General features: G+C 30.4%; 1 protein-coding gene across 1 annotated transcript in view; it reads left to right on the top strand.

Moving 5' to 3' along the window:
• LOC142327385 (fibrillin-1-like) overlaps positions 1-23,714 on the top strand; it is a 339,860-nt gene that overhangs the window by 45,848 nt on the left and 270,298 nt on the right. The window contains exons 3-4 of the mRNA XM_075370397.1: positions 12,612-12,694; positions 18,983-19,087. Coding sequence (XP_075226512.1) covers positions 12,612-12,694; positions 18,983-19,087 — 188 coding nt within the window. The remainder of the gene's footprint in view (positions 1-12,611; positions 12,695-18,982; positions 19,088-23,714) is intronic.

The raw sequence follows: 23,714 nt of genomic DNA, 5'->3' as shown, positions 1-23,714 counted from the left end.
ACCTTCCTTGCCTTTTCCAGTGCTTGCATTCCGTTCTCCAACTATTATTAAATTTTTGACCCCTTTTATGTGTTTAATTGCTTTGTCAGTTTCTTCGTATACACACTCTACCTCATCATAATCATGGGCACTTGTAGGCATATAGACATTAACACTCGTTGTCGGCTTAGGTTTTGATTTAATCCTTATTACAATGATTCTGTTGCCATGCATTTTGAAATACTCTACTCTCTTCCCTATCTTTTTGTTCATTACGAAACCTACTCCTGCCTGCCCTTTATTTGAAGCTGTGTTAATTACTCTAAAATCACCTGACCAAAAGTCGTTTTCCTTTTCCTACCAAACCTCACTAATTCCTACTACATTTACATTTAATCTATCCATTTCCCTGTTCAATTTTCTAACCTGCCAACCTTTTCTAGACTCCTAACATTCCATGCTCTGACTCATTGAATGTTATTTTTTAATTTTCTGGTGACCCCTTCCTTAGTAGTCCCCACCCAAAGATCTGAGTAGGGGACTAGTTTACCTCTGGAATATTTTACCAAGGAAGGCGCCTCCATTGTCATTATATGAAAATGCAGAGTTACATTTTTTTGGAAAAAAAGCAGCTATACTTTTCTATATATATATTTATTGCTTTCAGCTGCGCAGTACTCAGAATTGAGTGATTTTGATATGGCTAAGTCCTTCTGACCTATGGCCTTAACAACTACTGAAAGAGCTGCTGCCCTCTTTCAGGAATTATTCTTTAGTCTGGTTCTCAACAGATACCTCTTCGATATGGTTGCATCAAAAAAATTATCATTATATGTTTAAATAAAACAAAAAATTAAAAAAAAAAAAATATAGTACTTTTTTCTGTTCTCTACCAGAGAAATTTTTTTAATTCTTCACTGTTTTATGTTAAACAGAAGAAACTAAAAAAATCCACTGAGAAATGTACAACCAATAAAAATTTACCTAAGATTTATTTTTTCTAGGGTGGGGTGAATTATGTAAAATTTTATTGTAATATTATTATTATTATTCAAACTTTCAATAATATTAGAAGTTTAAATAAACCAAAAATGCTTTTACAAAATAAAAAAATCGATATTTTTAAACTTTGATCAGCTCTCCCACCCCCAACATTGCCCCAAAGTAACTGTTTTTTTGCAATTGCACTACTAATATGCCTAGGAAGACATAAAAAAATCGGTTAAAAATAAGCGATGAATAAAAACATATCTTTTTTCAATTTTTGGTGAAGGAGATATTTTGGGGGAAACGTTTTTAAGAATTGTAAGATAAGCATGCACGCATATACTGAGCTTAATATGAAGTTGGGTTGTTTGAAAAACTTTGAGAAATATTGACTCCAGAAAACTGTCTCCCCTCCCCCTGGAGATATTAACCCAAAATTTTACCAAAAGATTGCTTCATATATATGAGTCTGTAAAAAATTTCACCAAAATTGATTTATCCATTCAAACGTTTTTAAGCTTCAAGCACGCCAACACATTTACATTCGTACAGACGTAGTATGCACGTATGAACGTACGTGCCAGACCGCCAGTCTTTTAAACGTTTTTAGAGTCCTTTGGTCAGACTGTCGAGAAATGCAAATAAAACCATATCCATTTTTTCACTGATTACCATACTTTCCTTCTTGCTCTAGAGCTATGATGCCAGGAAAGTAAAAGTTTAAACTCCGATGCCAAGAAAGTAAGTGAAAGAAAAAACGTATTTTTAAATCTTGAGAAATCGTACGTATTAATATGCGCTTGTACATGTAAGATTCGTGAGACCTTTATTGATACTTATGCATCGTCTTTACGTTTTTATGAAGTCGTATTGTACTTTAAAATCAAATCCTAGATTAATAATTTTTTATCTAATTTATTCCATATTTACAAAGGGGGCGATGACAAAATATTTACTCTACAAGGAAGGCATCATTTGAAAACTTTGAGAAACGTTGTTTTGAACAACATTTTTCTCTAATAACGCTCTCTCTGAGGGTAATGATTACTCACAGAATAATTTTATCTTTAGGTTTGACTTTTTTATTCATTTTTATTTAAGAATTAAATCGAATACTTAGCATATCATTTTTATACGATTATATTCTGTTTTTATAAATTGAGTTTTTATATACACTGTTGATGTTTATTATTAGATACAGTCTATAGCTATAGTAAAGTATTGTAGCCGTGTTTAAATAATACTGTGTTTATTAGTTGTGTAAGTCTGTATCTTGGAATTTATTTTTTACGTCTAAATTCTGAGAGTAAAAATTAAAAAATAAAATTAAATTTAAAAAAGCCATTTTCTCTGCATGTAGTATGTTAACGGATATTTCTACGAACAAGTAAAGTTTGCTGTTAGAGCCCACTTATTCTCGCCCACCTGTTAGCGCACATATGTAGAAATTATTCCTCATATTATATATTTTATTTTAAAAGAGAATAAATAAATTTATTTATTTATATAAACAAATGTTATAAATTTAACGAGGTTAAATACACATTAAGATATTTTTTGGAATTGTTTTATCAATATTGCAGCTCAGACGTACAAAAAATAACATGTGTGTGATATTTTACCAAAAATATGGGCTTGTTAAATAAATAATTTCTTGTTATTTAAATTAATTTTAGTAAAATTGTGGAAAATCTGCACCAAAAACTTAGAAATAACACATTCAAAATGTTAAAATTTTTAAGATCAGTGAGAAGTTAAAAACAAACTACAATATCTTTTATTAACACTTAATTTGGCTAATTCAACTTAAAAAATTCAAAATTTAAATAAATTATAAAAATTATTAATTTTAGCCTTGAAGATTTTTTTGAAGTCTGTTTTATAAATTTATTTCTTTTTTAAATTATTTTGACGTTTATTTAAAATGTTGATAGGCGTAACAAAAAACTGCCGTATGATAAAAAAGGAAAGAAAAGTGACAGCTCTTAAGAAATGTAGGCGAAATGTTTCGATAAACGTTTTTATAATCGTTTCGATAAACATAAAAAATGAATGAAGAGAAGAAAACAGACGCTGCAAACCGGTGAAAGTCTAAGGCTCTCTGAAATACATGAATATTATTTTTTATCCGGTATTTTCAACTAGTTTTTAAATGATAAAATTTTAATATTTTATTGATATCAGGCTGTCGTGGTACTACAATAAAAACGATTAACTTATCAATGACGATCGTAAATAAATGAAAAATATCTACAAATCGTGAAGTATATTTCTTTGTTATATAAATAGTTCATTACGTGGTAAAGATTTACAACGAGACCGTCATTGTGGCAATTTTCTCAAGAAATTAAAAAAATAATTATGAAATCGTCTGATAGAATAATACATGCTTGATAGACACACACACACACACACACACACACACACACACACACACACACACACACACACACGCGCGCGCGCGCGCGCGCACACACACACACACACACACACACATACGCATACGCGCGCGCGCGCACACACACACAATCATCACACACGTTTGATAGAAACGTAAAAAAGGAATAAAAGCATACTGATATAATTGAGGACCTTTTCTTTTCTCTGAATTTGGTTAAAAAGAACAGACGTGTTTGTGAACAGAAAAATATTACTTATATTACGTGGTAAAGTTAAAAAAACTCTATCCTTTTTCGAGTGGCTGTACGAGAACATTTCAGACAATTTTTATTCAGTACTAATAATCTGTTATTTATAATAAACTAAATGCTCTGTAAAAATCATAGTCGTGTTCTTAGTATGCATTTTCATAAGTAAATTACATTATGTAATAAACACTTCTTAGAAAGTATACAAAATTGAGAAAAGTTTTAAAACACTTGGATTTTGTTAATCTTTTCTTTATTTTAGTATTAGACATGACGTAAGGAATTTTCATTTTGTAGAAGTTTTCAGTCTCATAATATATAATGTGTATTGAGTTTTAAAGATTTAAAAACCTAATTTATAATTTTTTAAATATAGAAACTATAAACGTATGAACGTTATATAACGTATAAACTACACGTAAAATATTCTTTAACGAATTTTAATTTAAAGGTTAAGAAATTAAATTTGAAGAAAGTTTATTAAATAAAAGACTGTACTATTCACTTTTCTGAAGGGCAATTGATTAAAATGAAAGGCTTACTTGGAAATACCCAGTAATTCGGTCGGTTTAAAGTAGTATTCAATTTTTCCCACGAAAAGAATGGATGGAGCCTGAAATTTTAACGATGTTAATATCTTTAAAAAAAAAAATAATAGTCCGATTCTTATCTAAAACCTGATACAAGTTGTGAAATAATAGTAGCTTTCCACTGCGTGTTAAAATGAAGCACACACATGATGTCTTTCTTATTAATTTTATTTTAAACTTGTTTTCTTATCAGTCGCATAAATTGGCCGCTTTGCAAGAGTAGTCGGAGGATAGATGCATTATGATACCGATGCATTAAGTAGTGTAGTCCACACTTAAATAGAGAAGGAAGGTAAAGTGATCGCGTGCATCGAACTTAGGTTACCTGTTCTCGTGTTTATTTGATATCTTGTGGTAATAGCTATTGTGTAATGTTCTGTATTTCCTATATTCTTTGCTCCTAATAACATTAATCAGGTACGTTTCTCTTCTACTAAGAGATTTTTTGTGTATAAAAACCGAACAAATGGGAATCGGATCTATGATGTAATTTAAGTAAAGCGACTTGAGATCTAGAAAGTATGCATCTGATTAGTGGTAAAGAAACCTCGAAGTGAATCGAATAATTAATCAAATTATTATAAAGAAAATTTGAATTCGTTTGTTTTTTACAGTACGGATTTTGTTAGTGAATTTAGGCGTACTATATTTGTAGGCCATGTACTAATTATTTTTTTCATCTCATATATTTCTTAATGAGTCTGTTTAATTCTTTTCTTTTTCAAGTGACTCTTTAATATCTTTTTCTTATTGAATATTTTAACATCATTCAAATTTTGTAAATCCTCATTGCCCTCACTACGCCATAAAAATAGAAAAAATGATAATCATTAGAATAGAACTGAATTCGAACTCAGTAGGTCAAGTCAACTGCTATAACCTGAGGTTTGCGGGCGACATGATATCAGATGAAAGATACCTCTAAAAATGACAATGATTAGAATAACAAACAAAAGTATTTCTCATATTCAAGAATAACTAATCGCTTACCAGGTTTACTAGAGAAAGAAAAGTCGTAAGAATTAGTAAAAATGGTTGTTGCTTTTACCTCAAATGCTACACTTCTGGCAAAAGAAAGAAAGAGCGGTCAGTGTTAAACAACAAAGTAACATCCTCCTTTCTGTAGGAAATAATATATTAAATACACTTTCTGCACTCAATTGGAGAAAACCATTAGGTGCATGCAGAAAAATTATTGGAATAAATTCAAGTTGTCTTTCGAGAGTACTTTGTAGAACTGACCGCAAACCAATAATATTGTTTTTTTTACAAATCATTCCTCTTTTATGCTATTAATTTTAGATACTGGGAGAATATGAAGTTTTGTTACATTTCATACGAGAAATTGTTTTACACTGGATTTATAAGTGCTCATTTTCTAATTATAGTTTTAATTCGATTTAGAATTTATAAATTAGATTTAATTTTTGAAAAAATGTATCGATTGAACCTTCATTTTTTTACATCATTATTAAATAAATATCAAATTGAGTAGAATATCATATTGAATGGAACAGGGTGCACAGTTCTTCAATTGCTTAGTCTTATATTGTAAATATTTTCGGTATTTTAACTTTAATCTGGTGACTCCTCAATTAACTTAAACCTAAACGTGACCGATTGCCGAGAAATACGAGTAAACGACTGAGATTTACTGTCTTACAATTGCACCTCTGACTGTCTGAAGAAATTTGCACTTTAAGCGCTTTATAAATAAAAAATATTATTTTTTTACAGTACAAAATGGATATTTTTTTAATTATCTTTTATTTTTTAATAAATATAAATATTTTATGTAGGCTATGGTTTTAGTAATTCTATTTTCATATATGTACAACATTATTCTATTTTCAGTAATTTTGCTTATTTGTTGAGTAAGAAATTGCTTACTTGTTTCGAAGTTTACATTTGATATTTACTCGTCTGTTAAATATACCTGGTAACACAGTCCAATTTAAATATCTGTGTAGTAAATACCTTTATATATAAACGTTATTTTATTGTAGTTCTTCGTTTAGAAGCGAATCTGATCGATTACTAACATTAGAGTATTACGATTTCTGTTTATTTAGGGTCTTATTTCGATTCGGACACGTTTTCTAAATTGCTATTATAATAGTAAAAATTAAGTCTTACTTATATTCAGTTGAACAAAATAAGGCAAGATAAGGTGATATCCTGCAAAATTTGATCGAACGGTTGATGTTACGTTGGCGTCACATAAATTCGCGTAAATAGGAGTCTGGCGTGGATCTCGATATACCACACTCGCGATTTCATCTTTTCGCTGCTGCCCATAAACTCTCCACTGTATTTGTATGCGCCCCGGTAACTCAATTTCGATAGTAACCGAGCGATTAAAAGTTTGAATATTGTAAACTTGTACATCATCGTAAATCTACCAACAAAAAGAAATTGTGTTCGTCGCAGGTCTAATAAACTCCTTTACAACACTTAGTAACACATCTTTCGTTCGATCGGGGACCGCAAATTCGAAACAGTTTTTTGTTTCTGTAAAAATTTCCGCTAACACCCACTGCAGGGGATAAACCAGTCTCCAAATTGTATTTTCGCCTTGAAAAAAGAGGTTATCTATTTTCAAGTTCAGACCGTTCCCGCCTATTATTACTGGATTACCGAGTAACATGTTCGCAAACATTTCCCTTACAAATCTTTTCCAATCGGTTACAAGGACACAATCCATACCAAATTTATACGTTATACAACTTAAAAATGGTATATTCCCTATACATGCGTACAGGAAATAAACAACTTCCAATTTCAGTTTGTGGGTTCCAGCCACGTACCGCTCCTTTAACGAACAGATTTGCGACAACTCGCCTTTATACTGCGCCATTTATCTTCCCTGTCGCTTAACGAAACAGACATTTTACGACCCTGTACGCAAAACCTAGGACTATGTAAAATCTCTTTAGCTTGTAAAACAAATGAACAGCACGTGTTTATTTGGCACCTCACTGATTAAGTCGATCAAACTCAATGTCGGATGAGAATAACAAGTACAGCAAATTCACGCAGTACACGATTGATTAGTACGCAGCTAACGATATAATTATGATAACACAGAAGACAGTTTGAAATATAATTACCACAACAGATAAGATTAGCAATTTAATATTGTATATTATTATTAATTCCATAAATAATTTACATAACGATATTAATAATTCAGAAAATAAAAATTAAGGATATTTTCTCTTTCGAAATAAGATCCTTTATTTTTTTCCTCATTGTGTTTAAATTCATAAGGTATACCCTCACCTTACTAACGCCAGTGCTTTTTACAATTTCTTTTTTCTTCTCTTATGTTTCGTAGTACTCAGACAGTAAAAAGAAAAGAAGAGGAATTTGCTTCTATAAATTAAAAAATTGTATTTTAACCCAAACATAACATACCTCCGAAATAACTTGAAAATATGTAATGTTTGAAGAACTTTCGATCGATGTAATAAATATTCGTTGTTTAGGCTACCCCCTGTTTTATATGAATCGCACAACTATATTCATCTGCAACGTATTCATTAATGGCAGCTGAAACAAGCAAAAGATTGTGCTTGTGAAGGCGATATTATTGTTATTATTAGCAGATACAGGATACAGTCGCATCGCTTCAGTGTTGTTAATCATCCTTGTTGTCTTCTTCTTCCAACTAATCTAGAAAGCACTTATAAGTATATATTTTTTGTTTTAGGTGCGTTTTCTTAAAACTGTGAACTTAAATTAATAAATTTAATTTAACTTAGTTTTACAATGTGAAATTATAAGCAATTTCCTATTTTAAAACTACGAAATTTTAAGCAATTGACATTAATTATGTTCTCTCGTTTGATGAATCAAGCTATTTCAACAATTTGTACCGAATTTATTCCTTCGGAGCTGTGGACTCTCTACTCGGATCATCCAGATGTTTCAAATCCTCGGTTTTTATCTATTATTCTTTATTTACCATTCGTTGTCTTCATTTTCTGACAGTTTTTATTTTTCATTTGGATCTCCACCTGGATCTGTCTTAAACTTACCTTCTCTCTTCTTTTATCTTCATCCTGAAGTATTTCAGTTCTGCAACATTTAAAAATTTTCATTTCCTTTTTTTTTATCAGAGGACGTGTAATTGAGTGTAAGTATTATTGCGCTTGCCGGCCTCCTCGGCACGAGTTGTAGCGTCTCGGCCTTTCATCCGGAGGTCCCGGGTTCGAATCCTGGTCAGGTATGGCATTTTCACACACGCTACAAATCTTTCATTTCATCCTCTGAAGCAATACCTAACGGTGGTCTCGAAGGTTAAAGAAAAAAAAAATGAAAAAAGTAATATTGTGCTTTTCTTGAACGACTAAAATCACCTCGTTTATCACCATTTTATAGTTATAATATTTATTCAACAATAAAAAGTCAGTTATTATTTTTAAGGAAGTTAATATTTTTCTTTTAGATACGCTACAAGATTCATTCACACAACTACGGTTCGGATTGGGAGTATCCGAATTACTACAGATATGTAACATTTTTTTACCCATATAAAATTACAGAATTACTTATATTGAATTTTGTATTATCAAAGATAACATATGTATCTACTTCACCGATAATAAACAAAAATGTAAAAATATTTTTAATCAATGGTACGTACTTATATAATTTTTACAAATACATTCTGCAGATGCAGCGATTTAATCCGACCGTGAAACAGATTACAAGTTTTCTGTATAACAGCTAAGCACAATTTTTCTAACCATTAAAACTTTTATTAAATTCTAGTCTTGATTGTCACCAATGTTTAAATTTTTTTATTGTTATAGTAAACGTAATACTTTAAAACTTTGTAAAAGCCTTATTTTATTAACGCTGAAACATATTAATGCGAGTAATTTCAACAATGCCGATCGTAATTTAATGATGCGGCTACAGTTCATCGGTTTTTATTTTCAATCTATGTAACTTACTCGGGAGTTAATTCAATGTCTTTTGGTTTAACACCAATATTTTTTTCAAATGTATGCCGTCGGTAGAGCTCTTCAGTCCGAAACAGTTTATGATCTAACAAAGTGTTTTTATTTAGATATATACGAAACTGAAATACACTGAGCAAATGTTTTCGTTTCCTTTTCTTTATTAACGGCTGCAATTTTCATACCTCTGTTACAGTACTGATACTTTCTATAACTTTTTGAGGATTTGTAAGAAAATTCACACGCATTCGCTTTCTCAGAAGCGAGATAAAAAATATCTGCTATTGGAGAAGTTAAAAATAATTTTAATTTCTCTTAATATAACTTAGACATCTTTTGTGAATTCTTACCGCTAATATAATACGAGGTTTGTTCAAAAAATAACCGAACTCTTTTAATTACGCGCCGATGGAGATATTTAGTGACGTGCAGTTGGCAGCATTGTGTTCCGCATAACCTCCTCTACAACCACATGCCCTTGGATTTTTAATATCTCCTTTAGTTTTCGTGTTATTGTTGTTTGAGTGCAACGTGATTAAATGTTAGTAGCGATTTTTGTAATGTGCGTTTTTCGGGAGCAACGATACAACGTAAAATTTTGTGTGAAACTGAGAAAACTTTCAGAAACTTATCAAGTTTTGTAACATACTTACGGAGATGGTGCTCTGGGTCGTACGCAATGCTGCGAATGGTTTTCACGATTTGAAAGTGGTCGTTAATCGATTGAAGATGACCCTCGACAAAGAAGGCCTTCGATTTCAACTGATGACACACACGTTCAAAAAATCAACGATGTGATGCGTGAAAATCTCCGATCGACTGTCAGAGAACTTGTAGAAAGGGTTAGCATCTCGATTGGATCACGCCATGACATTTTGCATCGAGTTGCAGGAAAGTTTGTTCCTGGTTTGATGACCGAACAGCAGAAAGAACATCGAGTGGACAATTGCCGGCAACTCCTTGAATAAGCCGATGACGATGAAACATCCATGCAAAGGATCATAACGAGAGACGAATGCTGGGTTTTCAACACTGAGACAAATGTTCAATTATCAAAAAATAGCACATTTCAAAAATCGCTACTAACACTTAAACACGTTGCACTCAAATAACAATAACACGAAAACTAAATGAAATATCAACAATTCAAGAACATGTGGTTACAGAGAAGTTAATGCGGAACACAATGCTGCCAACCGCAAGTTACTAAATCTTTCTGTTGGCGCGTAATTAAAAAAGTTCGGTTATTTTTTTGGGTAGACCTCGTATTCTATTTTAAATTAAGAAATTTTTCTACATTAAAAGTAACCTGCACAGTTATACAAAGTTTGTTTTTGTGTCAGGCAAAATCTCAGCAACTATTGAACCGATCTGCAAAGTTCTTTCCTTTTGAAAGCCTACTTTTCGGAGATATATAAGACATGCAGAGATTACGTTACTTTCACTGTCTTCATTAATTCCACTCTCCTTTGAAACAAATTGTTTCATGAGAGTACGATTAACAATATATACTAAATAAAAAATAAGTTTGGTCATCAGAAAACCGTTTATCAGAACCATTAAATTTTTAGATCTTAGTTTTTGAGTCCCCGAACAGATTATTAACATATTCGGGCGGGTTAAAATTCATCTCACTTCCCACAATTTCACGATTTAAATCGGGTAAAATATAGTACGAATAGATTCTGATTTTTACTAAGGAAGTAAAAATCAGAATCTACTCGTACTATAGTTTACCCGATTACGAAGTATAGGAAGTATTATGATCGCGAAAAATTTTGGTTTTCAGATTTCAACGGAAATATCCATTTTGACCATCCCTGAATTCATTTTGACTAGTTTCGGTATGACGTCTGTATACGTATGTGTGTATGAATGTATGTTTGTATCTCGCATAACTCTAAAACGATTAGCCGTAGGATATTGGAATTTTGGATTTAGGACTATTGTAACATCTAGTTGTGCATCTCCTCTTTTGATTACAATTGACTGAACCAAAAGTGTCCAAAAAAGCCCAAAATCCAAAAATATTTGGATTTTGGACTTTTTCTTAATTACAGTAATAAGCCCTCAATGAGAATTTTTCAACGATATATCATAAGTGGTACTTATTTTTATTGGTTCCAGAGTTATAGCCAAATAAATGTTTAATTATTGAAATGTTTGGATCTTAGGGGAAGGCAGATCGGTTCGAATCAGACCTCATCTCCCTTTGTTAAACTTTTTTTTATTTAAATATAATAACTTCTCATTGTAAAAAAAAATTACAATGAATAATAATTCAATAACAAAAAAAAAGAAAAAATATCAGTTTTTAATGAAACAAAATTTTATATACTTTTTCATTTAAAAAAAATGTGTTAATGTAATTTAATAGACGTACAAGGAAGTCATGTGTTGTCCACATCAGATTTTTTAAATATTATTTCTGAATCCTTTGTAAGTATTAGAAAAATGGTTGTTTATTATTCTCTTCTAAAAATTAAAATTTATAACTGAAATAAATTTTTATTTATAATTTTAAGACGCTTACGGTGGGTAGGATACAAGCTGTTATTATGTAGCTTAAATATATACTATAATACCAAGATTTTATCTAAATCTTAACCGGCACACGTATCTTCTGGCTGCCTGCCTTCTTTGTTTGTTTATCCTAATGCGTAAGCCTACAGTTATTCGCATTACTAGGTTTTTTATTGATTTTTTATTATTAATGTCAATTTACTCAGTGTTTTTTTTTCTTTTTAGACAGTGTAATTAATATTGCTGATTGGTGCTTTAGTATTTTTCACTGAACGTGGGTTTTTATCCGTGTTCTTTATCCTTATATGTAGCCATTTACTCGTATGTAAGTTTTTACGTCGCTGTAATTTTTTCATTGAAAATACAAAACAAGTTTAGTATAATAATATTCAAAGGCATTAAAATTATTTGGTTTATGTTTTTAAGGACATCATTTTTTTAACGTCTGAAATTTTTTAAAGTTATTTCATAATTTCGTAAAAGTTAAAATTGAAAGTGAAACATTTAACAGAAAGTGGTACTCCATGAATCATTGTAAGTCTAGCGGTTAACTCGTCGTCTCAAACCAGTTATTTAACAGCTGATTTTCGAACTCGAACGTTCTGAGGTTCAAATCCTTGTAAAAGTTACTTTCTTTTATACGGATTTGAATACCAGACAGTGAATACCGGTGTACTTTGGAGGTTGGGATTCAATTAACCCCACGTCTCAGGAATGATCGGCCTGAGTCTGTACTAAACTACACCTCATTTGCATACCATATCATCCTCAACTCATTGGGCCGTGAGGGGATGCTTATTGTTTACTAATTGAACAGATTGAAACGTCACGAGGAAAAAAATTTTCTATTTTACTAATTCGTCATCAATTTATAAAACTAAAAATACTTAATTAGATGTTTTATTTTTATTTTTCAGACCAAATGTTTGCCGGAGTCGTTATAGAAATTATTGTTGTCCCGGTTGGTCACTGAAACAAGCTACAGGACTTTGCATTATACGTGAGTATATTTTTAGCACGGCTATTTTAAGAGCGGTTCTTATTTAATATTAATTTAATATATTTTGATTTATTTATTACTGTAAATCATTCTTAATTCTTATTAAAAACTTGTGGTATTAAGCACGTTAGGCATTAAGGTCTACACAGTCGAATTATTTGTTGTGCAGTTGATCATTTTTAATTTCCTATTTTCTATTTTTCCGTCTCAACATTTATCTTTTTCTGATAAAAGCAGAATGTGTATGACTGTAGAAATAGAATTGATAGAAATTGAACAACAGCAAAGTATGACCGGAAGACGTTATGAAGGAAATTATTCCGGAAAGATAGATTTAGCGTAGGAGAATTATTGAGGAAGTGAAGTTATGATTCTTTCGTTTCAGAGGCTGACAGAAACCTTGCACTGACAGAGAGAGAAAAGCCCTTGCATATGACAAGAGTAATAGTGTGACTGTTCAGTATGTCTGAGAAGTTCCTGAACCAGTAATTAACATGTTACTACTGTTTGAAAGTTGCGCGGTATTCGGTTCCTAAGAACTAATTTCTTTATCGCGATTGCTATCCGTACTCTCAAGTTACATTGAACATTCACTCGCTCTCTTATTTCATTTGCAAAACTACGGCTGATGTGACCGGATGAAGTTTCATTGTTGAGAAACTGTTGATGAAATGTGTTTGGATGCATACAAAAACGACGCGGCGACGCACGGGGCAATCAGTGCCACAAATAATAATGCGTTTTGTGAAAGTTTTAACAAGGACCTGCAACAAATGAATAATAATGTAACAATGCTTAATTGAGAGAAACGTGCATTTATTTCTGGCAGTGTTGAAGATAGGCCCTCGTACTGGATGATAGAAGATGTAAGTTCTAAGATGTTGCCGTCGCCGCAGTGACAAGTGATTTGGCGCGCTGATTCAATTGAGCGGTGTGCAGTTAAACCTATTCATAAACGAGCCGCTGAACCTGATTCCCCGCGATCAACAATAAATTATATATTAAAAAATCCTCAGATATGAAACCATTTCGACCGACTTTTGAGAGTAGATTATCGGATAGAGACATGGAACAGTGTGTTGCAGCCTGCTGTGCTTTATTAATACGATTTCCAAATGCAGTGTCCCGCATAAGAATGTTGTATTCCTCTAAATGTGAAATTTATCGCAGTTCACTAGCCAGAAATGTAATTTTCTCGGCCTAAGAGAATTTCCATTTTGTATGTGAATTGGAAAGGAAATCACCGTGTATCACAATATATACATATTTTAAAGTATTAACATTCGGTTTTATTGACGATACTGATATTGGTGATTGTTGTGTTGGGGGTTAAAACCGACGGAAAAATGAAAGAAAACAGAATTAGATTACAAGAAGCAGAAACTAAAATACAAAGTGTAGCAAATATTTTAAGATAAAATTTTAAGATAAAAAACTAGCATAGAGTAGAAATGGATGTTGATTAGCAACAAACCAGTTTTGTTATTGATGAACAAATAAAAATTTATTATTTTTTATGTCCCAAGATTTTAAATTAGGTAAATTAAATTCTATTTTAAATGCAATATAAATTTATTTCATATTATCGTAAAATAATACAAATCACCCTTAATAAAAAAAAAAAACTACTAAAAATTGTTATGGATGGTTTTACATCTAAAGAATAAAATCAAACTTTGTAAAAGATAACTGGAAGCGTATGAATATCAAACAAATTGATCGATAATAATCGGACAGTCAAGAAATGAAAAATCCCAATATTTTTTTTTTTTGATCTAGTATTGTTCTGCAGAGCACAAGATGTAGCAAAATATGAAATATCATAGAAATAAAACAATCAGCAGTATTTTTTTACGACTGAGTTTGAAAAAATAAATCTTTTTTTCCATTATATAAGAAAATATTACTCCTTGAAAAAATTATGAGAGTTACGTTATTCCTGTAAATAAAGTAAAATTTGTATTTCCTTAATGAATCAATTCTGTCTTTAATATTTTTCTATTCTGTATATTAATAAATTACTTTTTCACATTAATAATTTTCTATCGCATTTTTTTAATGGCTGCAATTGATATGCAACCAGTACGGTTAGGAGTCTTCACTGTTAAGCCAGTCCCAATGGGAAAAAGTGAATGTATCAACCGCATTTTAGTGAATAGAAAAAGAACTATCAGTTAATGATCTAAGAAAAACCATTTTACGTCTTTTTTCTCAGTAATGTGGGATTCCAATAATTTTTGAAAATGTTTATGCTACTCTTTTACGAATAACTGATGTTTAATGTCAACAACCGCTGTGCTTAACACACTTTACAAAGAAATTAACATGTATGTAGGCATTGTTTAAGTTGAACCTGAAAGTGATTTTTATACGGGTAACAGAAATTATGAATGAAGACAGAATCGATCAGTAATTACGATAAATATAATTTTCATTTCATTTACTAAAATACTTATTTCTACATTACATTTTACACTACGATACAAAAAAATGTAGTGTATAACTTGTGATTTTTTTCATATTGTTTTTTATTGTTATTATTGAATATTATTATTTATTGTACATTTTTTTTTACAATCAGAAGGTAATAAATTATTAATAAATCAATATATTTAAATTAAAAAAAAAGTTAAAAAAAGGAAAATGAATCAAGGAAGAAAATGCTGCAAACAAAGAAAGAATAAAAATATTAAGAAAAGGTGATAAGTATATAAATGAAGAAAATATTAAAACCAAAGAAAGAATAAAAAGTTAAGAGAAGATGATAAGTAGAGAGGAAAATAGCTTTAAGGCCAAGGAAAGAATAAGAAAATTAAGAGAGGATGATGAATATATAGAGAAAGAAAATTTGAAAACTGGAGAACATGTACACAAATTATGATCAGAAGAATTATATCAAACCAAAAAGCAATTAAATGATTGACAACAAAAACAAATAAACAAAATGATGATCAACTGAGACTTAGGGAGAATATTGTCTGACAATATCAGAAAAGTAATAAAGTAAACATAAGAATACTTTGTAATTTATTAAAGATCGGGCATGTATGCCTCAGTGTATGTTGTTCTTATGAGGGTCTATTTTTCAGTCATTCTGTAGTTAACTCTAATGTAGATAAATTTAAACAGAAATTCCAGAATAATTAAATAAAATTAAACAGAAATTAAACTAGAAAATCCAAAAATAGTACGATTTGAAATTATAATTTTCAATTAATATTAAATAATCAGATGTTGCCGGCCTTCATAGTGTGAGTGGTAGCATCTTGGCCTTTCATCCAAAGGTCCAGGTTTAAACCCCGGTCAGACATGGCATTTTCATACACACTACAAAATTATCATTTGATCTCATCCTCTGAAGCAATACTTAATGGTGTTCCCAGAGGCTAAAAAAAATAAAAATCAGATTTCACCAAATCTAATACATACACACATATGTAATAATATCTATTAAATTACATATACACATTTTTAAAAGTTCATAAAATTTTATTTCACTAATAACAGCTGATTTTTAAAAATTATTATTGAATAATTTTTTTTATAATCACAGGTTAATAATTATTAATAAATCAATATATTTAAATTAAAAAAAAGGAGATGAAGTCTGATTTAAACCGATGTGGCTTCCCTTGTAAGATTCAGATATTTCATTAATTAAAATTTTATTTGACTGTAACTTTGGAACCAATGAAAATAAGTACTATTTATCATATATTGTTGAAAAGCTGTCATTGAGGGCTTACTGCAGTTAAGAAAAAGTCCAAAATCCAAATTTTTGGGGATTTTGGGCTTTTTGGCTTTATTTTACACTTTTGGTTCAGTCGATCGCAATCAAAATGGGAGGTACACAACTAGATGTTACAGCAGTCCTAAATCCAAAATTTTAACATCTTATGGCTAATTGTTTTTGAGTTATGGGAGATATGTACAGACGTACATATGCACAGATATCAAGCTGAAACTAGTCAAAATGGATTCATTGTAGGTCATGGTCAAAATGGATATTTCTGTTGAAATCTGAAAACCAAAATTTTTCCCGATCACAATACTTCCTTTACTTTGTACAAGGAAGTAAAAATGACAAAAATTGTAGAAAGTCTAGTAAGATATTTAAATTTGAATGATTGTAAAATTCAACAAAATATATTCCACAAAAATAAATAAGATGTACTTTCAGTAAAAACATATCACACCAAAGATCACAATGAATACAGACAGTATTTGGACTGAAATCATAATGTGATATTTATGTTAGAATAATTTCACAAAACAAACATTATTATTTCATTAACAAAACTTAAATTTTTATATCGATGGTTCACATAATTCCTGAATACTTACTTCAGCTTTACTGGTTACAAATGCAAATTCATTCTCTAACATTCTTGATTTCTTCATTGACAAATATGATTCTTTATAAATGTTCATTTGCATTCTCTGAATTTGGGCCTGCATTGTGCTTTTAAATGTCCCCACAAAATAAAGTCTAGAGTACTTGTCACCTGATACCTTCTGGCTTATACCTTCATCACTTATGAAATTTTATAAGATGATGAGTAACAGAACTATAAAAATGTTCTGGTACTATATAAAATTGGAAATACATGCACAGTTTACCATTAGTGGCAGATCTTAGAAGACATGGTAAGAAAGTTTAGAAACTTATTATTAATGAATCCGTCATTAAAAATATAAATTCCAATAAGAACATTACCTATTACATTATACATATTAAACATTTCTGAAAAACAATATTGGAAACCAGTTTCAGTGGTTACAAGAGGAATGTTATTATTCCAAAGATGATATTCCTTGTATGTTTACATTATTATGTGTAGATACATTGCTTCATCTGTTAAAGAACATCTATGAGGGTATCACTATCTTCAACTAACCATTGACAATAATTTAGTTATAAGTTAAACACTTTCTTCAAAATGCTGGATAGGTTGAAGTTGATGTGATGTAGACCTTTCTAATCTAATATTAGCCATATAATATTTTGTGATATTTGCAAATGTGTAGATAATCTTTGTTAAATCATTTTTATTTGCATACAATTTTATACTGAAAATTAATTTATCAATAAAAATCAATACAGTTTAGTGATACAATCTGATTAATACAAAATAATATCCCATTGTGAGACATTATCATATATACACCTAATAGCACATATAATTGTAGAACCCAATAAGAAATTAATGCATTATTAATCAATAATAAAACAGTTACTGCATCCAGGTAAATACTCAGTATATTTATTTTATTTTTTCTATATTATTTTCAAAAATTGTGAAGAAGGTGCAAGCTTGACTATTTTTCACAATACTAACTGAAATTTCTTAAAGTAGAGTTATTCGTAAAGTTATTCTTAGAATAATCTAAACTTGAGCTTCATCATTAATACTGGGAGGATTATTTGAGGAACCAGAGTTGAAGTTTAGATATAACTGTTGCACTTATTATTAATATTATATGAAATGAATGAATCTTAATGCAAGTTCATACTGACAGGTAAAACCCAAAGTGAAACTCCATATATTAGCTGGTTATGTAATGTTTCAGATTCATATGATGCTTCAGAACTCTCCAAAATGTTTTTACATCTTCGATAAACCTCTTTTTGCAACTTAGTTGGGTTTGTATAAAACACCTTATTGGTGAAATGGGTGTACTAGTAGCTTGTTCTAAACTTGGATTGCTAAATAAAAAAAGTATATTTCATTAAAATCCAAGAACAGAAGGTTAGCCAGAAAAACAGAATTGAAGAAACAAGCGTACTAAAACTTTTTCTGGCCTCTAGCAGTCAACTTTCTGTCCAGAAAGGAGTGGGTTTTGACTTCTGCATTAATACTTATAATATGGCTGTGTAATTAATGCTTATAATTGGCTTTGTACTACAGCACAAACTTACATATAGTAGATGGAAGCAGTTACAAGTATGACACTGTTCTGACTAAGCCACCTACAGCCTAGGAACAATGACCATCAAATTACTCTTCTTTTCACACCACATTCAGTTTGCTGGTAATGATATACATGTATAATTACAATAGAAAAATAATTTGTAATAGAATTTATAAAATCTGGTAAAAGAGATGAATGTATGAAACCTGTGAATTGTGCTACATATGTGGAAAACTATTTAGGCCAATTCTGGATACATTTAAAAAAATAATGTCATCAGAATTTGTCTATAAGGTTGTTTTCATTTTTAAAAGTATTTGTATTTTATTAAAACAGTTTGAATATGTTTAACATAATATTTATACTTTTTTTCAGCTGTTTGCATAAGAAAATGTGGCAAAGGTCGATGTATAAAACCAAACATTTGTCTTTGTGAAGATGGAAAACTTTCTCCTTCTTGTATTGATGGTTTAAAACATGGTGAGAACTTCTTGATAGTTAGTACTTACTGAATAAAGATTTAAGCTTCATTGGTGATGGACCTTTTTCTTTAGTGAGAAGGCATGCATATAAAATTACACTTACATGAAATTTACAATGATGGTATTTCAATACAACACACAAACGCACATGCACTCACACACACACACACACACACATATATATATATATATATATATATATATATATATATATATAAACTGAATATATTTTTTTGTTTCCATATCAGTGGATTTTCAATGTTAAAGATGCATTAACCTATAAACAGTGATGGAGAATAGAGTTCCTGATCCATCAAACCTTTGCCTATGCTGCAAATCTGATACAGATCACTAAATAATCTTTATTTTTGAAATTTTGTTAGCCTAATTCTCCTCATTTTTGCATCAAAGAAAATTATTTCTTTTCAGAACTAATCTCAAGCTGACTTACATGAAAAAATGTAGTAAAAATCAGATAGATTTCTCTTCTTAATAATTGCTAGGTGGTCTGATCATTTTTATTGGTAACTATACACTAATTGATTAATTAAGAAAAGTACAAGCTTTAAAATTAAATATGAATCTAATTTTTCTGGCTTTTCACTGATAAGATATGTTGCTTCAAAGACAGGCTTCATCTTTCAATTTGTGCACTATAATTTACTATATCACTTTTATTGTACTGTAAGATATTTTTAAGTTATTGTTTGTTAAGAAATTTGGAATAATTTTTAAACATTTTGTTTCTGACTGATTAATTTTAATAAATTTTTGTTCATCCATTTATTTAACTTGCTTTTATTTTTCAGTGATAACAGCAGAGATGTAAGCTTTTACTAGGCATTGTTTTATTTTCTCATGAAAATCAAATGAGTACAATTTTCAATAAGTGTTTTTTTTTTTTAATGAAGACTAATAGCATTTAAACTTAAATTATGATTTCTTGTAATGGGTATAGTGTAATGTAATGAAATTTTTAGAGAAAAAGCTATAAATTTTCAGATTGTGAATATAATAAAATAAAAAATGGGAAAGTGTAGTTATGTATTTATAATAATTAAGGTAAATGAAAATAAAAAAGTATAAATTGTAATTAACTAAACTAATAAGGTTTATGGTTAGTTATTATACATTCATTTCTAGAAAGCTATAAAAACAAGTTGTAACTTCTTAACTTTATTATGTATACAATGCCAGACAAATAAAATTATTAAGCTTTAGTAAAAGATTTTACATAGTAATCTTTGGATCAATCTACATACTTAATGAAGTTATTTTGGATAGTTGCATTTCAATTATGGATCAGTTACATCAATATCTTAAATTTTTGAAATTTTAATTCCATTTCTTCTACTTTCTCAAGTCTTAAGCTGTGGCCCATTACGACAAAATAAGCAGATCCTTTCATTGTTTCCTGGGGCGACCCAAACTTCTTCGCCCAGTTGCTTTATAATCATATAAATGCTTAGGATTCTAACGTCATTCATTCTCTCCATACATTTCACCCAACTTTCCCTATATTCTTTAATATCATTCATTCTTTGAAGTAATACCTTATGATGGTTCCAGAGGCTAAACAGGAAAAGAGAAATTCAAATTCTGTGCAAGTTTCCAACTTTTGTTTATATTCCAATAAGCAGTATACTGCAGCATTCCTCAAAAAACACATTTCCGATGCCTGAATTCTCTTCTCATTGTAATTTGTTAAGCACCAAGTCTCTGCTCCATGCACAAAAGTAGGAACCGAAACGATCCTATAAAATTTTAATAAAGCTCTTTTATACACTGTATTTTTTAGGGTTTGTATAATGATTCCATTAAAATAATTAAACTACTCAACTTTAGTACAGATACCTGATTCACCCCATTTAGACTCTAAATATTGAATGTATGTTACTTGATCAATTATTGGATTATTGATTATTATTTTTGATGTGACTTATTCCTTACCAAAGAAAGCCATTTGTCTCAGCAGGTGACATTTTCATATTATATTCCAAAAGAGTAAATTCAAATAGAGCTCACTGTAAATTGTCTTCCAAATTGGTGACAATTACTAAATCATCAGGAAACAATATGGAAAAAGCAAATTCTTTAGAGTTTAATAATAAGTTTGGTACTTTACTAATCCATTTCCTTAAAAAATCATCAATATATACATTAAATAAAATCGATAACATACTGCAACCTTGTCTGACTCCCAAATTAACCTTAATTCTACCATTCTCTTTTCCAGAAGTGGCTATCTCTGTGTCCCTATACATTTCTTGAATCATTCTAATTAGTGATGTAGGTACTCCTCTTGCATTCAATATTTGCCATATCTTCACTCTAAGCACCTTATCAAAAGCTTTTACTAAGTCCACAAACAATATATGTCTCCCAACCAAACTCCTGATGTTTTCCAATTAACTGTTTTAAAGCAGATATATTATCGGTACAATTTCTTTCCCTCCTGAACTTGCCTGTTCTTCCCTTAATAATAGCTCTAATATATTCATTAACCTTTGTTTTATAATCCGTGAGAACACTTTATACACCATTACCAACAAACTTATTCCTCTGTAATTCTCACCTACTTCTGTCCTTTTTAAAAAAAGCCACAATGACGACTATTCTCCATTCCTCTGGAATCAGTCTTTGTTCCCAGCAAATATTAAAAAAACACAAAACTCTTCTTACCAATATCAGCATATTTTAGTAATTCAACTACAATTCTGTCACATTCAGCAGCCATTCCAGTCTTGCTATCATTTAATGCTTGCCTTAATTATGACATTTCAAGCTGATTTACTTTCCCATGGTCATTCTAACTCTTCATTCTCAAAGTCTGTAGTCCATAGCTTTACAGAATATGCCAGAAAATCACTAGGTTCTACAGCTGATACTTGTGCTAGATCTCTCTCCTCACTATTCAGGTTCCTTTTTTTTCTCTCTTAATATCACCACATAACTTGAAGCTTGTGAGTGGAATATGAAAATGGAATTTTGTACTGTATCAAAGATGCCATTCATTACTTTATAAGCAATATTTTACTATCTGTGGATGTCATTTTCATCCTTGTAATGAAGGAATCCCATTGATTATTTTGATGATCTCACATATTTCTTTGTCTATTGTACTTCCTTCTATTCTCATCACTTTTTGTTATGAGCCATTTTCTGTATGGTTGTTTTCGTTGTATATCATTTTTCATTTCTTTAGTCCAGTATAATTTCCTCTTTGAGACCTTTTTTGAAATCCAAGGGCTTCATAAGCCGCCTTCTATAAAACTAATTTTATTCTACTCCATTCTTCATTTATGTAATTTGAGAGTTCATTGTTGTTTAATCAAATACAATCTTCTCCATGTAGAGGTCGTATTGATTGATCATTTAAGAGCTGAATCTTATACTTCGTATCTTCATTAACCTTCTGTCAACTTTTATCCCATCGTGCTTGGACATTCATTTTAGCCTCCAACTGGAAATGGTCTGAACCAACTCAGCACCTCTGAAGACTCTAGTATTTCTAAACAACTTTGCTGACCTCTGATTCGCAAGAAAATATTCTACAATAGTTTTTTATCCCCAGTTGATCAAGTAATTATAAGAATTCTGTTATGCTTAAAATATGAATTCATTATTGGTAAATTATTAAAATGTGCAAAAGCATATTAAAAAACCACTTTATTCCCCATTACCAACGAACTTATTCAACTGTATTTTTTTTTTTTCATTGGGTCTTTAAATTATTTGCCATTGAGATTCATATTATCTTCTTTGTTAATACCAGCAATTCTTTCTAAAGGCATTCTGTCGACATGTGCATTCAAATCTCCATCAATTGTGATATAATCATTCATATTACATTCATTTAATGTTTGTTGCAGCTAATTATAAAACTCTCCTGTCTATTCAGTATTGCCCTTTTCTTATGTGTGTGCTGCACATATGAACCGTGAATATCCTCTCTTTATCTTGCATCTCAAAACCAAATTTTTTGTTAATCCATTTATATGTGCTTATTTGGTGTTTCCATTTATTATTTACCATTATCACCACATTTGGTTTAGCTCTTTCATTCTGTGAAATTCCACTATATATAAGCATGTAATTATTTAATTAGTACAGCTGTAACTTCCTACCAGCTTCTTTTTAGTTTCCATTAATAAAGCAATATAAATTTCATTTTCTAGTAAGGTCATTTCCAATAAAATCCTTTTATCTGTTAGGCGTCCATTTATGGACACCTTTAACAGGTGCCGCAAGATGTTATTAATATGCATATGTAAACCTGCGCACTACCGACTAAACTGCCACCCCTGGCTACCACCCTTCCTGGAACCACTAACAAAGCATTCCTTCTGGAAGGGGGGTTACATGCCCACTCACAGGTCATAGTGCAATTGCATCATAATAGGAATGTCAACAAAAACACATCAGTTACAGCAAAACAACAGCAAACAAGGTACATCACCATTCATCAAGATACAGTAAACAGATTATGAAACTACATACTACAAACTATATACAAAGAAAAAAGTCACACAATTTATACAAATACAAGAGAAGAAAAACTCAACAAAACAAGTCTCACAACAATATAAACAGAAAAATCATCAAAAAAAAAAAAACAGCAAGAA

Source organism: Lycorma delicatula, chromosome 1 (assembly GCF_047948215.1).
Source record: "Lycorma delicatula isolate Av1 chromosome 1, ASM4794821v1, whole genome shotgun sequence".
Taxonomy (NCBI): domain Eukaryota; kingdom Metazoa; phylum Arthropoda; class Insecta; order Hemiptera; family Fulgoridae; genus Lycorma; species Lycorma delicatula.
This window is presented reverse-complemented; position numbering and strand designations above follow the sequence as displayed.